Genomic DNA, 18,815 nt, shown 5'->3' with positions numbered 1-18,815 from the left:
TCTGGTTGGCTACCCTACGCTGGGGGAAGGGAGAAGGGGAAGCGAGAGAAGGGAGAGAGAAGGTGTAGATACGTGTACGGACAGCACTTGAGTTAAAGACACTCGCGCAAACCAGAAGTTTTGAGAAAGCATAAAAGTGTCTTCACTGCCTTCTGAGCCGATGATCGGTTGGGACGGTGCTCTAGTAACGTCTGTTCACTCAGAGGACGATCATCTAATTTCCTCAATGTGTTGGACAAAGATTGTCTTTGTGTTTGAAATTGAGGACAATGGCACAATAAGTGTTCAATGTTCTCCTTGCATCCATAAACATCACATGCAGGACTATCAGCCATTCCAATTAGAGCTGAGTACGCATTCGTGAAGGCAACTCCAAGCCATAACCGACACAGAAGAGACTCTTCACATCGGTGTAGACCGGCTGGAGGTCTGAGTTGAAGTGACGGGTTTAGTCTGTGCAGTCTTGTGCGCCTTGTATGTGCGGTGTTCCACTCTGCTAAGGAGATCGTGCGTGCTAAAATGCCAAGTTGTCTCGCGGCGTCGGTCCTTGAGAGAGGAATGGGGACGCAGCGGTCTTCTTGGTTTGATGTCCGAGCTGCCTTATCTATCGGCAGCTCACATGGCACGTCAAGTCGGCCGATCTCGTTTATTAGCCTCGCAGCATATACAACAACAGCATTATCACCGGTGCCATCGCAATGTTAAGTTCGCGCCAGGTGCTTGCGTGCTCCTTTGTCAGCATGTCGTCGGGTTGGCCTCTCCCAGAAGCTTCTCTCTCGCTACATAGGGCCTTATGATGTTCTACGTCAAGTTACCGACGTAAATTAAGAGATTTCGCCGCTACAGTTTGATGCATCCTCAAGTCTGACGCCCGTTGACGTCGTGCATGTTTCGCGGCTGAAGCCATACTTCACTTGCAATTCTTCGCCTACCATGCGCCAAGTCGGCGCTTTACCACCCGGGGGTCCTGTTATGGAACGATGGATGAAATAAGACAGAGGAAGAAGAAGATTGCAAGACGCTGGCTGCTGCGGGCTGTTGGTGGTCAGCCATCTTGTCTACGGTGACTCATGCTGTATATATATTGTAAATACAGTCTTTATATATTCCTAACATCCCCGTAACAATATCACTGTGCCCCTCTCTGTTGTCACTGTCGCCGATCACCAGACATGCCTCTCTGTCATTAATTTTGGCCTGACAAAGGAAGTCCTACCCAAAGGCATATCCGTTGCAAAGCTCCGTGCTATCGGACATGACCACGCCACGACGTTTTCTGTAGATGTCTGCTCAGATTCTTCACCATGTCCACAGGATGCTATTTGCCCTGACGCAGCATTTCGTCCTATGATTGCTGCGGACCTATTGCATGAACAAGCAGCAGCTCTGCGTCTCCTTTTGGTTTCCTACCACGACATTTTCGACCTCAGCAATCGCCAATTGGGCCAGACTTCAATAAGCATCACAGAAATACTGGTGATGCCAGTCTTATTCATTGCCGGCCATATCGAGTTTCTTCTTCAGAGCGTAAGGTTATTCAAGAAGAAGTGAACAACATGCTTGCCAAAGGCATTGTTAAACCTTCGTCGAGCCCTTGGGCGTCACCCGTGGTGATTGTTAAAAAGAAAGATGGCACATGGCGTTTCTGCGTAGGTTATCGTTATCTAAACCGCATTACCAAGAAACACGTCTGCCCCTTGCCTCGCATTGACGACGCCCTCGATTGTCTCCACGGTGCCAACTACTTTTTATCAGTCATCAGTCATTGCGTCATCATTTCCTATGATACCACAATGACCTGGTATCCACTGGAAAGAGATATCATGGCCTTTTTCTCTCAAGTGATGGACAAGTTCCACGATTTCGCACGTGAGCTGATCGTGAGCTGCATGTCGGAGAAATAACTGCACACATTGCAAGGCCGGCCTTGAATCGCAGAAGACTGCCCATTTTCTAGGACTTTCAGCCTTTATCACATGAAGCGCGTCGCAGAGAGCCGCGAGCTCTGCAGCTGTAGACGTAGTGACATGGGAAGTCTTGAACCGCTGGGTTATTCTCATTTTTGGCATAACTACAGCGCCACCGGAACTGGTTGATGTAGTTGATCCATCAGTGTAGACGTGTGTGCAGTCGCTGTATTTCTCGTACAAGAGAAGTAAAGTTAGTTGCTTGAGCGCTGATGATGGCAAGTCCGACTTTTTCTGAAGTCCTGGGAGTGTAGTAAGGTTTACATTCGGTTTACTTGAGTACGGCACATACACCATGGAGGAATGGAAGGCCTTGCCGCAGGTGTGTAACCTGACCTGAGAGAGGCACGGTGCGCGAAGATAGTCGCACTGAATGTCGTGTGCGGCCTATCTACTGGGAGACTTGCGAGGTGGTGGGTAGGGGTCCAGGCGAAGTGTCTTCTGTGCACACGCATTGTTTCAATGCTAATGTGTGTTCTAATAGTGGAATCTTGAGCAACTGCATTAACTTCAGTCGTTGACGCACTCCGCGGTAGACCAAGGCATATCTTGAGGGCTTGGGCTTGGGTGCTTTGGCTTATATTCAGGTCAGTTCTGCAGGTGTTGGACATGACCGGTAGGCTGTACCGCAGGAATCCAATAAAGAGGACCCTGTACAGTTGCAGCATGAATTGTATTGGCACTCCCCAGGTCTTTCCTGCAAGGAACTTGAACATATGACAAATTCCTGTCAGGCGTTTTCTCACATAATTCACATGAGGGGTCCAAGAGAGATTTTTGTCAATGACCACCCCCAAAAATCTGTGACTCGTGCTGTACGAGTTGTCTGTCGACAGATATCACGTATGGAGACATTAATTTTCTGGTAAACGCCACCACTGCACACTTTTCGTATGATATATGAAGTCCTTGTTCTCGAAGGTAGGATGATGTTAAAGTGGCTGCCTTCTGAAGCCGCGCGCGAAGTTGCAGTCGCGTCACACCCGACGGCCAAATGCAAATGTCGTCGGCATAGATGGAGAGCCTAACAGTGCATGGCAGGATGTCGGCAAGGCCAATGAGTGTTAGACTGAAGAGCGTTTGGCTCAGTACTCCGCCCTGAGGCACCCCACAGTTGCTGTAATGCGGGGAGGTCGGGCCATCCTCGGTAAGTATGAAAAAGGATCTCTTATGTAGATAGCTACTTATCCAAAAATAGACTTTGCCGCCAAGTCCTACTGCCTCTAAGGCATTGAAAATTGCTTTGTGCGTTACGTTGTCGTACGCTCCTTTAACATCCAAAAACAGGGCAGCAGATAATCTTTTGCAGGACTTCTGGTGCTCGACGTACGTCACCAAGTCGATAACGTTTCTATGGAAGAACGACCCCACCTGAAACCGGCCACCGCATCTGGATATACCTGGTAATGTTCGAGGTACCATTCTAGCCGTGCTAGAACCATCCTCTCCATTAGTTTTCTGATGCAATTGGCAAGCGCAATTGGTCGGTATGACGCAATGTCTACAGGTGACTTGCCAGGCTTGAGCAGTGGAATTAGGCGACTAGTCTTCCATTCCTGGGGAACTGTACCTGTCTGCCAGGAGCTGTTGAACAAGAGCAGGAGCACTTTCCGAGCCTCTTCGCCAAGATTACATAGGGCACGGTAGGTTATACCGTCGGGTCCTTGTGAAGATGAACGCTTGCACAAGGCCAGTGCAGCTTCGTGCCCACAGCAAAGTTTCAAGTGAAAACAGCTGCTCACAACCCCGACTGATTATCATGTTTACCCAATTTTCCTTTTTTTACATTTATCCAATTAACTTTTTTCCCCAAGAAAATAAGTTTGAATCCCCATGCATTACAATCAGATACGAAACCAAAACTATGTTTTCTCAGATTTGAAAATCGCCTACTGCCAGAGCCATTGTCACCAAATGATGGCGACAGAACAAGCATTCACACAGATTGACAAAGTTGGCGACAATGACGCACCTTGCTCATGCTCATTACAAAAGCTCAATCAAAAGAGAAGTTATGTGCTAAGCTAGTGCCAACAGAGCGGCGTCCCAGGTTTCCAGCATGCGAGTTTTGTGTCACATGCTGAACTGGAGGGAAAACTCTGGGAAGGCGGAAATTGAAGATGATGTGCAAAAACTCTGCACAGTACATATAGGTAGGGTTCTTCTAAAGGGCAGAGGGGGTAAGGCAGGTGGGTGAAGCAATGATGGAGGGTGTGTTAGCAGTGAGGGTGTAGAATTGAAAAGACTGTTAGTGCAAGGGTGTAGACTTCAAATGAATTGAAATTTTCAATTCTACACCCTCGCCGCCAACACACCCTTGGTCATTGTTTCGCCCACCTGCCTTAGCCCCTCCTCTCCCCTTTAGAAGAACCCTACCTATATATACTGTGCCAAGGAAAGCATATGTCGCTTTGAAAAAGACAAGACCACTTGTCGAAACGTTGGCTCTCACTTTTACCTTGTTCTTGTTTTGCTCATGCCTCATGCTCATGCCCATGCAAAGTTAGTCGGCGCTTGCGCCATCATCCCTTTCACAATGGTTGCAGAGAAGTTCAAAAAATGCAAAATTTCAAACGCAGTGGACTGTATGGACAACGGCATGTTGTGGCCTATATCGATACAGAGTTGTCTGAGAGTAACAATTATGAACATTAACGGGGTGGACAGATCTTTGAAGGCCAAAAATAGTGAAAATTGAATTTTTAAAACTGACATTTTCAAAACCTGTAACTTTTTTTTTGGCTAATGTGTAAGTTTTCTAGCTTTGCTATGACCTGCAAATGCAGTTGCACACATGTTATCATGTTCAACCTGGTTTCCTTTGAAAAGAGTGGTCCCTCATCATCATTTACCCACTACCACTGGCTGTCCTCGCTCAATGGCTTTCTAGAAAAATGCGTCATCGAGACATAACAACGCACTATCGTATTGGCTGCTCGGTACATGTGACAGTGACATTCGAGTGGCCACGCGGCATCCTGTCGTCTGCTTCCCAGTGTCAGAGTGCACACATGCGAGCGCCATTTTATTTTGCTCTAATTGCTGGAGGGTGCAGCTGTGGCCTCACCAGTGAACGAGTTCAGCACTATGCATAAATTTGGGAAATGGGTGAGGTAGTCACTGGCCAAGAACTTCAAGAAGTGCCCGGCAACAACTTGGGACATTCAAGCCGCCGGACTCGCTGCCCTTGGTAGTGCGGTTGCCGAGCCTGCCGTGATAAGCTTAACACCAGACCAGCGAACCCGTCATGTGCAGGAGAGCATTATGGTCAGCAGCCGTGTATGCCACAACGCGCAAATCTTGCAACCACACCAGCTAGAACACAACCAGAAAAAAGCAGAAGCAGGACTATAGCAGATGCCCATTCCAGCAATGGAACGAAAATAAAAATTCCTCGCCAAGTGCACCGACGCCGTGGATCTTGCAGCATTGCAAGTTCGAAGGTAGCAAGGGCCTTGCTGGCAAGTGCAAAGTGCAAGATATATGATGGCCAAGTAAGAATGAACAAAGGTGAGTGGGAGTATGGCCTTTCCATTAGGATGCTGTTGTGCATGTGAAATGTGACGAGACGTCAGCACACGAGTTCATAGTGCATTTGTGAAGATCAGATCAACCCGTTTACTGTGAATGCACTGTACAAATGACTGGCAAACGCAGCTAAATGTGTTTTGGGAGATGAACATCACACATTGCGGCTTTCATGCGAAAACGCCACAGGCGTATGTGAAGACCCATCACTATTGAGGCGCACGGCCGATAAGGATCAGCATCGTTCCATGGCCATTCCGTGGACATTGGGATCTCTGGTACTATATGACATATTTAAAATCTGATTAGATATTTAAAGTCAGCCTAAGAAACTGAACAGGCCTGTGCAGTTTCATCAAATTTGGTCAAGAAATAAAATTATCTCCTCATGAGTCATATAGTTTATGTGACAGCCATACACAACTGGTATAACTCCGAGAAGAAACGATTAAACACGCTCATCAGAAAAAGTATAAAAAAAGTAGTAGGCATTCCGTTACGGGCGAGTACGGATCTCCTTATGCAACTAGGAGTGCACAACACATTGGACGAGATAATCGAGGCCCAGGAGTCAGCCCAACTGGCCCGTCTATCCTGTACCCCGGCTGGAAAGAAGATCCTGGCGGTTCTTGGGATCAACCCTATCCTCATGGAAGAGCGGAAATATGAAATTTCAGAAGATCAAAGGAACAACATACGAGTTGCACCGTTTCCCCGTAATGTTAATCCTCAACACAACGTAGGCAGACGCAGGGAAAGAGCCCTCGCCCTCCTCAAGCGTACCAAGGACGATCCCTACTCGGCATATTTTGTCGACGCAGCCCAATATGGACAGTCGTCTAACTTCGCCATTGCCCTCGTTGACCACAACGGACAGATAGCGAATGCGGCTTCCCTGAAGTGCTCACCACCAACCAGAGCGGAGCAGGTCGCAGTTGCTATAGCACTTCTAGACAACAGCAGATCACAAATCTTCACTGATTCGAGATCGACGGTCAGGGCTTTCGCTTCAGGATCCATCGCTGAGGAGGCTCACAAGATTCTCAAGAACAAGGTCATCTCTCCGCACACCATCACGTGGTTTCCGGCTCACCTCGAACCCCAGCTTGACTCGTTTCCCAATCTCAATGACATCGGCCACTCCCAAGCGTGCGCACTAACCCACCGCGCGGGAGCAGGATCGAGCTCAGACTCCGGGGTTCTCGAGTTTCAGGACACTCTCACTACTTTCAGCGAAATTACTACGCACTATTGCCTGGGCAGGAGGACTTATCCTCCCCCTCACAGCAAACTGGCTAGACCTCTGGCGTCCACTTTACGCATGCTTCAGACTAAGTGTTATCCAAACCTGGCCCTTTTCCACACGATCACTCCAGAGGCTTTTAGCTCTACTTGCCCCGACTTTGGGCTGTTAGCAATCTCTCACACATGCTCTGGTGACGTCCCTCATTACAGGGACCCAATCGCATCACAGAAGAAGAATGGAGTTCTGCCATCCAGAGCTCAGAACTTTGACGTCAAACTTGGGCTGTCCAGAGAGCCCACGATGCGGCGGTTAGGCTCGGCCTACCAGTCCCCACGTGGGAGTGGCCCGCAGCTCTGTCCTTGGGCAAAGCTTCTCAGGACCTTGTAATTAAAGTTCTTTGTCTATCTGTCTATCTGTCCATAACCCATGTCCTTCTTGTGTTGCTTTTGTGATTTTCTCGGAATAATTTTTATTTTACTCTCTTGCAATCTGCCTGCTTAGATATCGCAGCACCCAGAGCAAGTAGAGTGTATATATGTTTTTTTTTTTTTCCAGTAGAAAGATACATGCTTGACAAGTGGCATGATGCAAGCAGATTTTTAAATGCTGCCTTCAAATTTTAATTATTTTGCTTTAAGAAAGTTAGAGTGCAGGCTAGATGAGAAATGAAGAAAGTGACACACAACACAAGCACTCATTGTTGTGTCACTTTCTTCGTCTCTTGTCTTGCCTGCAATACAAGTTTTTTACAGTAATAAAATACCAACTAGCCCGCCTTTCTAAAATCCTATTTTACTCTATTTCTAGCCACTTTCTTCCCACATTACAAAAAGTGAAGTACAATTTATTAGAATGACACTTACATTGACCACATTTAAAAAATACTAGTAGCATTACATTCTTCATAAATTTAGACAAGCATAAACTTAGACCAGTAATATCAGACAAGGAAGCTTTTTTCGTAATTATGCCAGATTGCATGTTTTTATTAAAGCGATATCAGCTACAGAAAAGAATTTTCAGCCAGTAAAACTCAAGCCTTCTGCAGTTAAACAACGTGCGGTTGACCTCCTGTCAAGACAATCTAGATAGGATTGTCTCTAATGTCAAGAAAGCAAAATCGCTCACCTTAGAACTGTTTTTCTCGGCGAAGACCAAGAAGCAAGAGATTCCTTTTCGTGCTATAGTGTCAGACAAAGAGACATGGCAGGTTTGTGTGGCTAGTTACCTACAGAATTGCTTAGCTTCACTAGTTTTTTTTCAGACTCCTTTGGCTTACGTAATTCTCTGGCATTTGTTCAGTTTTTGACAGAGAAAAATCCTGGTGATTGCACAGCTTTTAGTATGGATATCGAAGACTTGTATTACTCCTTGCCGCATGACGGGTTGTTAAAACTTTGTAAATTAGTGCATTAAAGAACAAGTGCAAGAGTCGGCTTTTATAGACAGATGCAGTGTTTCCAGGGTGCTTTTCTAGAAATTCTTTCAATGTACTTAAAGTTGAGGCAGGTTTGGTTGAGAGATGGCGTGTTTCTGCAGAAATCAGGAATTTGTATTGGTTCAAAGGTTGCCCCTATTCTTAGTGATATTTACCTGAGCAAGATTGCCAGCTGCTTAGTGAAGGCCTTGGGTGAATGTGTTATCAAGGTATTTTGTTACGTTGATGATTACCTGATTTTCTGCAATAGGGACGAATTTTGATTCCGCTGCTACCTCAGTAAGTGAACAATTTAAACTTAACGGACGAGGATTAGAGTTTACCAAGGAATTTCCTCAGAGATGCGTAATACAGTTTCTAGACATTTTCTTGATCTTCGAACAAAATCACATGTGTTGGCAGTACTCCCCTAGATCTTCGAAGCCATTGTCAAACTTTCAATTCAAGCATTCGAAAGTAGTAAAAAACGGAATTGCCATGTCGTGCCTTAAGTCTTCTCTCACCAGATCATGCATGCACAATATGAGCGCCAGTTTTAATGCACAGGTCCGGCGCCTATTAGAAGCAGGTTATCCTAGCGTAGCAGTGGCCACTGTGGCTGAACGCCTAAAAAAGTCGATTTCGAGGTAGACGGACGTGATTACAGAAAGCAGTGATAGCAAGAAAAGAGTAGTGGCTATTTCTTACATTCATTCAGAATTGCACAGGCTTAAAAAAGTTGCAAATAGATATGGTGTTAATGTTGTTTTTACTGCTCCCAATAGGCTAGGTAAGATATGCGCTGCTGTGCGGAGAAAAAAGGAGCAGGCGAAGGCGAAAGGAAAAAAAAAAAGAACAGATATTTGTCCAATGAAGCACATCAAGAACAACAATTTTACTGACTGTTGTTTGGGTATGGGATATACTTTAGCTGTGGTCATTTCTACGCAGGGCAAACGGGGCGGTGTATCAATCAGAGGCTAATGGAACATGAAAGGTCGTTAACCGGTGGATCGCCTTCTAATCTTTTCTTATATTGCCAAGACAGCCAAGATTGTAACTGCACGCCTGAGTTAGATGAATGCGCAATACTGTACAGGCACAGGAATGAAGATATGTGTCTTATGGTCGAGGCATGGCATATCAATAATGGTGGAAGTGCGTGCGTGAGTCGGCCTTCAATTACCTTACATAAGGAAGAGATCAAATTCCAAACAGGTACCTCTCACGTAGACCGGCACATGTACCCGATTGACACATGGTGCTACCATTCCAGAGCCTGCGCAGATGAGTTTTGTTTCTTCTTTCTTTTTTTACCTCAGTGCTTCCTTCAGTTGATAGTCAGCGTTCGTATTGTCCACTTCTCTTGTGTCCGTGTCTGCATGCCTTACCCCTTATTTGCATTATGAACCTCATGTACGGTTTCTAGTCTTGGCAAGATCATTCCAACACCTCTCACTTTGATGGACCATCTGAAACTTCGTGTACATGTGAAAGTAGGATAGCTTGGTGGCAGAGAAAGGAATCTCCTTTATAGAATTCTGAGCCAGCTTTCACCAAATAAGCAATTTCTATACAGTGAAACCTTGTTAAACCGTAATTGGCCAGAGCTTGGAAAAAGTACGTACTAAACGGTAGCACTGTTTGCCCGAAATAGCATGAGATCGACCAATTATCTGTCAAAAATGGAACTGAAAGAGAGTGCGATGAAAGGAAAAAAAAAAAAAAACATGCAGTATTTATTCACTTCGCGCGACACAAGTGTTATTTTCGTTTGTTGCCGCGGCGGCCTAGCAGCGACGACAGTGGCCTCAAACTTACCGAAGCTGCGAGGCAGCTATTCAGCCAGCCCCCCTCTTCTTGGCAAACACTCGCATGGCAGATTTCTTGTTGGCGTTCTTTGTGCCCGCGCGGTAGCATTGCAGAAGTCGCGGGGCGCCTTTTTCATTGCGGGGTGCTGTTCTCGTTGCGACGATTGCATTCATGAGGTTGACGTAACGCGCAGCTTCTGCCACTGTCGGGCCTGGATCGCTGGTGCTGTCGGTTTCCGACACTTCGGTAACAACAGAGGCAACGATGGCGAAAAGTCGAACCTCGTAGCCGACATCTCTTCGTGGTTGCAGCAGCGCTGCCAAGCAACTTCTTCGCATTCCAAATGCCACACACCGTAGTCAACAGCAGATCCCTGTCGCGTGCCAGCGCTGACTTCTTCGTGTGACGTTGGATAGCATGAACGATGTCTAATTTTTCTTCTATGCTGAGCATCCGGCGTCTTTTTTATCCCAGCTTCGGGACGACACGAGTCCTCACTAGCGCGACGCCACAACGCTATCTGTCACGCCGCCGAAATGATGTTGATGTGGCTTCACGTGCGAATGCACAGAGCGCTTGGAGGCCCTTGTTCCGATCTCTGAGGCTTGTTGGTCTGCCGGGCCGCCCGATGGAGACAACGCACCACTGTGTTTGCGCGACGAAAAGTGGAAACACTACGTGTTAACCGATACGTACGCAATAAGCTGGTACGGTTTCTGCGGATACAAAACACATTATGTTCAATGGCCGCTGAGTCGGGGATTTGACTTTACTACTTTTAAAACGAAACTACTGTTTTAGCGGGTACGGTTAAACGAGGTTTTACTGTACATGATTTCTTATTGCCATGGCAGTTGTCTTATTATACCTCTGATGAGTGGCAGGTGCTCAAACACTCACCAATGAGAAAGTACTCTTAAGTAAGTTTTATGAATGACAATGCACTGAGACATCAGTGCTTCCTGATCTTTTTAACATTTCAAACAGTCTTTACAGAATATTGCTAACAAATTTTCATTTCCTGCATCCAGAGCCATTCTTTATAGCACAAATGTGTTGACTTTGAAGACACTGTTGCAGAACACATGGCTCACCCAAAACGTCACACCCGCAGTAGAGTTCACTGCAGGGCTAGTGCAAGTGAATAGCTTTACCCGATACGTTAGCAGTATAATTTTTTTTCACGCTCTGCCCCAGAAAAAAGCTAGATAGCAAGGTATAGAATAAAGTGAAATCTGAGGTGCCTTTACGAAGGTCAGGACGTAGGGAAAGGGAACCAAAAAAGGAAGACTGTACCGCCGGAACAGGTCAATGAGCATCTTCTCAGTGACTTCAGGTTTGATGTTGCCAACCCAGAGAGAGCGAAAGCCATCCATGTTACAAGGGTTCATCTTAACATCAGGCACAACTGCATCTGGCCCACAAAGTATATTGATGGCTGTTTGGACATCTTCGTTTCCATGAGTCAAGGACCACTCAGCCTGCTCCTCTGTGAAACCCATGCTCTGGAAAAAAAGATCACAGGATTCTTTTGCTATACATGCACACAGAAAATGGAACGCACAGAGTAGCATCCCCTTTTTATAAGAAAAAATGGGCCAGCGCACCTGAATGTCTCGCACTTGTGCATTAACACCTAAGTACCGTATTTTCCGGTGTAGAAGTCGCTCCCCCTCAACACAGCAGTTTATACAAAAAAAAAAGCATATATAAGTCGCACACGTGTATAAGACTCACCTGCTCATTTGGTAGGCGATTAAAAAATTTGTGACATTCCACTTCGGGAATGCGGGTTACGCGCAAACAATGATATGGACACTCCAGGCACATTTCCGCCGTCGTGGTTGCCACTATGTGCCGTATAAAGTCCAAGGGTGATAACATCGTCCCCACGCGCCGTATATACTGCAGGTGCGGGTGAATGTGTGCGACGGTGAGATGAATCGTGCACAAGGATGGAAAGTGGGAAGGCAGCATGGTCGGGGGGAATGGGAGCGCAGTTATAAACAAATAACTGATGTTGCCTTGAATAATTCTCAAATTCACATGTCACTGTGAGTGACGTCACAGCACTGCCACCTACGTAGGCGCACTTGTGCAATTAAATAAAAAAATTTATTACGGAGTTTAACGAGCCAAAACAATAATTTGATTATGAGGCACGCCATAGTGGGGGACTCCGGAAATGTGGACCACCTTGGGTTCTTTAATGTGCATCTAAATCTAAGTACACAGGTGTTTTCGCATTTCGCCTTCATCGAAATCTGGCCGTCATGGTCGCAATTCAATCCCGCAACCTTGTGCTCAGCAGCCCAACCCCATAACCACTAAGCAACCACAGCGGGTGCACACGTGCGATTGACGTTGACTCTCTGGTTGGCAACACAGCACCCATGAGAAGAAAGGCAAACAGCATTTGGCTTGAAATTTAAGCCATTTCCGTGACACGTAGGGATGTAATACTTAGCAGACACGGTGTACTGTGCTTGTCAGCTCAAAATGGCCAGACCTGGTAAAGCAATGTGATTAGCCTCCTGAGCATGTGTAGCACTGTGTTCTTGCATGAAATTTGAAAGCACAAATGTTTGCATTGAATTTTCTGATATTCTATATTAAATTCAATATATGGCTTTCTTTTTTTTTTCTTAATTCAATATGATATTCGATTTGAAATCTACTATTCGGTATTCACACACCCCTAGTAAATACTATACCACCAAATGAAGCAGCAGTGTTTGGATGTTTACTCTCCTCTTACTTTGACCTTCTGGATCGATTCCTTTGGTCCTGTAAAGGTCGAATTAAAAGAAGTAAACTGTAGATGCAGATATGAAGGCGTGCCTTACCATGATCTCAAAGACGTGCACACTGCGCAACTCAATATGGGCCTCCTGGCAGGATGGGTCAATTTCAAGCACCCTCTTGAATGATTCTGCAGCTTCGCTGTACTTCTGCAGGCCAAGCTGTGCCTTGGCACGACGGAAGTAGCCCTTAGCTAGCTGGGGCTGCAGGCTGATCGCCTTCTCAGCATCCTTCAGGGCCCTGCATGCCCCAGACACAATTTTGAACGGGAAAAATTAGACACAGCTCATTGGTGAAAGAGCATGCCCCAAAATTCCCTTGGCGACCACCTGTAAATACTCCAGCAGCAGGTTACGACAAAGAACCCAAGAAATTTGTCTGCATCAAAGTTCACAAATAGCAATTTTGACAAAAACAGTGCTCTTTCCCAAGGGATAAAACAGCACGATAATATCACTGCAGCAACAACATCATGAATAATTCCGTTACAAGAAGAAATGCATTTTCAATAGCGTTTCATTATTTCAAGAATGCAGTTCGGTGAACAATCTTGCAAGTGAAACAGTTTCCTGTCTTCACAAAGAATAAGGGTATCCCTAATTAGTAGGGGTGTGCGAATACTCAAATATCACCAAGTCTAATCAAATAGTGAAAATTCAAATAATTCGATTCACGAATTGAAAATATCCACTATTCGATTGCCCAAATATGACATATTCGATGTAGAGACTCGGCATAGTGCCACATCTTGCGTGTGCTGCAAAACCCCTCATGCTTGATGCCGTACAATCACGCTGCTGACGCAGTCACGGACTTTGTCTTTGTGAGCGCTTCTGCCCTACTGCACATGCTCCCCAACGTTGACCCGATGTGGAGATCACACACATAGCAACCAAACGCCATAATTCACGGAACGACGTCACATCAGCCGGGGCTGCATTGGTTGGTACAATGTTCCCCCCAGGGCGACAAGACTGACTGAAATGATAATGCAATGCGCACAGAGGGAACGGCAACAAAAGCAGCGTGTATTTTGGAAAGCGTGAAGATTGGGCCGATGAGCCGCCATAAGGCACACAGATTGTGCTGGATATGGGGCTTCAACACTGGCACTTCAACACTTCAACAACTGGCAATCTACAGCATATGCGTGAGTTCGGAATATTTGTTGCAAGCATTCTGCGATGGCTTGCAGCCCATTACCACATCAGCCAGCAACGAATTTTCATCATAGCCATACTGCCAAGGCTATCAAGTTTAATTAGTGCTGCTTTGTCAGGCATCAGTGACTAAAATTACGGTTTGGCACAGAATCGATGTATATCTATTCTCAGCAGTCACATGATACTCTGGAAGGTGTACAGGACTGCAACAAAGTTGCTCACGGCCTCCACCTTTGCAACACACTATACGGCGGCCTCTAGTTCCTGATGCCATTCATAGACACAAATCGATCTCTTTTTCTAGTTTTGGGCAATCCCTCACAAGACTAGCCTTGGATTTACACAGTGGGTGCGAAAGTGTTATGTGACTATAGTGCGTTGACCACCCAACTGCATACATTTGTATGAACGGCGGATAAACCGGGGAGAGGGTGAGGCGTAGCAATGAAATGATGCCTGCTCTTTACTGTGGGTGCGAACCACAGTCGACCTGCACAGTGCCAACGATGGCTACGTGCAGAATGGTAGTCAAGCCACATGATGCATGGTTGGCACTTTTGTCTGTCACGCAGAATGGCCTTACGATAACCTGTCTGCAGTAAATATGGGAAGCCCTTCTGTATTATAGATGAAAACTGGAAAGCAAAACTTTCTACACAATAAAAGATTGCCATAAAAAACAGCCATTTATGCGCCCACCCCTCATGTAAAGTCCGGTCTGGGGACCCTTTTATTTATTTATTTATTTATTTATTTACTTTCAGGGCCCGGAGGCACTACAGAAAGGAGTGGGATAAACATGACAAACAACTTGTGCAAAGAACATTGGATTTAAGCAAAGGCATGTTGAATGGCGTCCTTGAAGGTAGTACTAGTGTCTGTGATGGTGGCGATGGCAGTGGGAAGATGGTTCCATTCCGTGCTCATTCGAGGAATGAAAGAATCACTGTAAAGATTAGTCTTACATGATGGCACACCTACTTTAAAGCAAGGGTCTGATCGAGATGAAACATATGACGGCTGTGTGAGAAGCTGCTCTTTTAATACAGGGTTAAAGTGGAAAATTTTATGAAATAGCGAAAGGCGAGCGCATTTTCTACGGGATGAAAGATCAGGTAAGTTTAGGGTATTTTTCATTGCTGTAATGCTGGACTGACGCGAGTAATTTGATAAAATGAATCTAGTTGCACGGTTTTGGATTGATTCGAGGGCAAGTGTTAAGAGTGCTAGTGTGTTTTTTTTTACCCTTGAGGTTCAAATCACATCAAATCAAATCAAATAAAACTGAGAATCTCATTGGCATTCAGTACAACATAAGTTCACTACCTTAGTCAGCTTCACAGGGAAAAAGCCCTTCATTCTATTCAACAGGTATATTATTGATAAATTATTTTCCAGGCATTCATATACTAGAACTGAGCTTTAATCAGTGCTGGCATACTAATTTGGAGTTACCTTTAATAAGAGTAGACCATACTATATATTTTGATTTCTATGTACCCAAGTTACCGTTAGCTTGCTCCATTGTTGTGCAATGCTAGGAGGCTCCCAAGCATGTTAAATTACATTGAGGGGTTTCATGTGCCAAAACCACAATATGATTATGAGGCACACCGTAGTGGGGGACTGATTAATTCTGATGACTTGGGGCTCTTTATTATGCACCTAATGCATGGATACTACAGGTTTTTTTGCATTTCACCCCCATTGAAATGCAGCCACCATGGCCGAGATTTGATGCCACGACCTCGGGCTTAGAAATGCAACACCAAACCCACTACATCACCAAGGAGAGTGGCCCCCGTGCATGTGCAGCACCATGTTTTCTTGCCCAAAATTTGTAAGCATTCAATTTTTCTTTTAATATTTGTTTTGCTCAATATTTGGCTTTTTCTTGATTCGATATTAGATTCTAAATCTAGTATTGGGTATTCACGCACCCCTACTAATTATAATCTCCTGAACTGTTTCGACAATTGGAAAAAAAGAAAAAATAAGAGAATGCTTGACCACCAAATTGAGAACAAGGGTGCGATCTTGTACGCGTTCCAAAATCGAACGGAGGTGGTCCGTTCTTTACGTCACGAAATAGGCGGTCCATTGCGTTGCGTTCGTCCGATAGCAGACGATATGGAATGATTCACAGCAGATATCACGTCACAATTGACGTCATGGCGTTCGTCACAGTTCAAATTGACCAATTGTTTGCGGCTCGGTGGAACGGACCCCCTCCATTCTATTTTGGAACGCGTACATGATCGCACCCCAAATGCGAGTCAACATAACTTATTCCTCTCCCTTCGTCTAGAAGCCTGTCAAAATGACTTGAGAAACAGAGTCTGAATCAGCTACAAGTGAGCATATGTCTATGCCTTTTTGCATACCTGTCTCTACCACCTACCCATCAAAACATTCAGTTTCATATTCTGCTCACTCAATTGTGTGCACGCCTCAAACACAAAAAGCCGAGTTTGACATCCACCAAGTGGAACAAAATACTTACTATTGCTCCATTCTCTTAAAAGGGCTAGAAACATATTTTGTGTTAGCAAATAAGATCTGACCAATCGTTTCAGCAAGCGATCATAAACATCTAAGTTAGTTTAACATGCCAAAGCAACACAGGGTCTGTGAGACACCGTAATGGAGGGAGGTTCCAGATTAATATTGACTATATGGGGTCACCTTACCTGATGTGAGCGGGACCCAAGTCCTCTGAACAGAATTGTACACATATTTTTGCACATACATCAGAAAAGCTCAGTTGGAAGTTTGCATACTTTGCATTCAGTATGCAACTCTTGTGTCTGTTCCTGGTACTCATTTTAGCGCAATGTAATGCTGTCATAGAAAACCAACTAACCTTACTACAACCATTCTGTTGATACCAGCATTACAGTACGGTCACCTCAAGCAGTATATGAAGCGCACACTCACAGTGCAATGAGAAAGTTTCACGACCAGAAAAAGGTACCGGAGAACCATTAAGTTAGTCAGACAAATATACAGGATTTCTGAAAAACTTGAACATAACCTCAGACCACCCTATTCTGGTTTTGAATTGTAACAAAGCTTCACAATATATTTATAAGCAAAGTAAATACAACTGATCAAATAAAAATTACAGGATTAAGCTAAGCTTAGTCACTTAATGCTAAATTACAATGGTGCCTGATTTTACTTCTAGCTTTATAAATCTAGTCACCTTAGCACTGCCACATAGGTAAATCAGAGTACTTACTTGTCATACTTTCCTAAAATGCTGTAGCAGTATGACCGGTTCCCAAAATAACTGAAATAAAATTTGAAAAAATAAAGAGTAAATACTTCATGCAATGAATGCGCAGTAAATCCCACTTCTGTCTTAATCAAAGAAAAAAAAAAGTGAAGTGTTTAATAGCTTATCTGGTAACACCATGTATATGGTGCCACATTGGTAGCTTCGTACATAATGCATTTCAGAGTATTGGAGCTGTCTGAAGTGTCCAAATGTGGAATGGGTCAATGCAAACTAAAATATTGGAAATGTTAAAAACTATTAAATTAGTGAAACATGCATCAAAAACATCTACAGCATTACAGAACTTTCATTTACAAAAAATCGTGCATAAGACTGGCTTATTTTCTTCATGAAATTCACACAGTCACAAAATTCAAGTCAAATCACCAACCTGTGCTCTTGTGCATACAACTTTATGGCCTGAGTGAATAGCTCAATGGCTTCCTTGTGGCGCCCCAGATTGCACATTTCGTATCCTTCACCTGGCAAAGAAAAAGGAAGCATGTGTGCAACTTCAGTTTCCTTTCCAGCATTAGGGACAGCTTTCAACATTTGAGACGGCTTACAGATAACAAACAGTAATGGTTAAAGGGATACTGAACAAAAATATGAAAAAATGAGGGAAGCATCAAAATTCCGACTGGGAAGGCATTACTGTTCCGATATGCAGTGTTTATTTCACATATTTTGTAATGGATGGTTGTATTTTTGGACGATTATGAGTGCACGGCGGCTGCACAGTGGTAAGTGCGGGGCTGCGCGCCGACGATTGTCACGTCGTGTGTGCCGGCTTGCAGCAGCAGCAACAGGGGTAGGCAGCCGGCACTTGACCGAGGTCCACCTCACAGTGTTTCATGAGCGCGCAGCCATGCAATGCGAGAGCAAATGCAACTGCACGAGTGGCACAATTCCATCAAAATGCCACATGAACTTGCTATGTAGTCTGTTTCTAACGATGGAGTAGTCAAAGTGTACAATTTGAATAATGAATTAAGCCGCAGTTTTGAACGCAGCTGCAACTGGAAATGAAACAAGGCATTGTAGTTGTTTTGAAAATGTTCGCACTGAAGTTTCTGAACACTATACACAAACAGGGCGGCAATTTGCACGTTGTGTCAACAATATTCACATGCCGATACAGGCAGTCAACCGTTGCACAATAGCGAGCGTACACATAGAACGCCTGTGGCGTCCGTTCAGCATCTGCTCCAGTCTGCCTATTTGCGCCTGCGCTGTGGTTCATTCACTGCGGGTGTTATATGAAGCTCTCCCATAGCGCTGCGCGGAAGTTTCGGGACCAGATGAAAAGTATTGAAGGACCCTGGTACTACAATGCCACACCAAACGCCGCTCGAGAGAGCAGCAGTACGAAGATCGCACGATGCCTTTGCTTATTGCCCGCCAATCTTGTCTTCATTTTTCCACTGTGCAATAAAGAACTAAACAGCATAACTCTTTACATCTTCTCTTCTCGAATGCCCCTGCGCTTGCTTCGTTCCTTTCTTCTTTCTGCTTTCTGGAGAAAATGGAAGGGACAGCAACAGGCTTTAGGTGCTGCAATTTCACTGACATGCCCGCAGCTCTGCAGAAAAGCAGGGCT

General features: G+C 45.0%; 1 protein-coding gene across 4 annotated transcripts in view; it reads right to left on the bottom strand.

The window, feature by feature from the left end:
• Window positions 1-18,815, bottom strand: part of LOC126545222 (uncharacterized) — a 70,683-nt gene that overhangs the window by 5,578 nt on the left and 46,290 nt on the right. For 3 of the 4 annotated variants that reach the window (XM_050192984.3, XM_050192985.3, XM_055061482.2), the window contains 4 exons: window positions 17,607-17,697; window positions 17,177-17,227; window positions 12,817-13,012; window positions 11,267-11,475 (listed from right to left, as the gene is read on the bottom strand). In XM_050192984.3, coding sequence (XP_050048941.1) covers window positions 11,267-11,475; window positions 12,817-13,012; window positions 17,177-17,227; window positions 17,607-17,697 — 547 coding nt within the window. Of the gene's footprint in view, window positions 1-7,869; window positions 7,923-11,266; window positions 11,476-12,816; window positions 13,013-17,176; window positions 17,228-17,606; window positions 17,698-18,815 lie in introns of all 4 variants that reach the window. The other variant, XM_055061483.2, reaches the window with a different exon arrangement.

This window comes from Dermacentor andersoni, chromosome 1 (genome assembly GCF_023375885.2).
Source record: "Dermacentor andersoni chromosome 1, qqDerAnde1_hic_scaffold, whole genome shotgun sequence".
Taxonomy (NCBI): Eukaryota; Metazoa; Arthropoda; class Arachnida; order Ixodida; family Ixodidae; genus Dermacentor; species Dermacentor andersoni.
The sequence above is the reverse complement of the archived record's forward strand: the minus strand, read 5'-3'. Positions and strand labels throughout refer to the sequence as shown.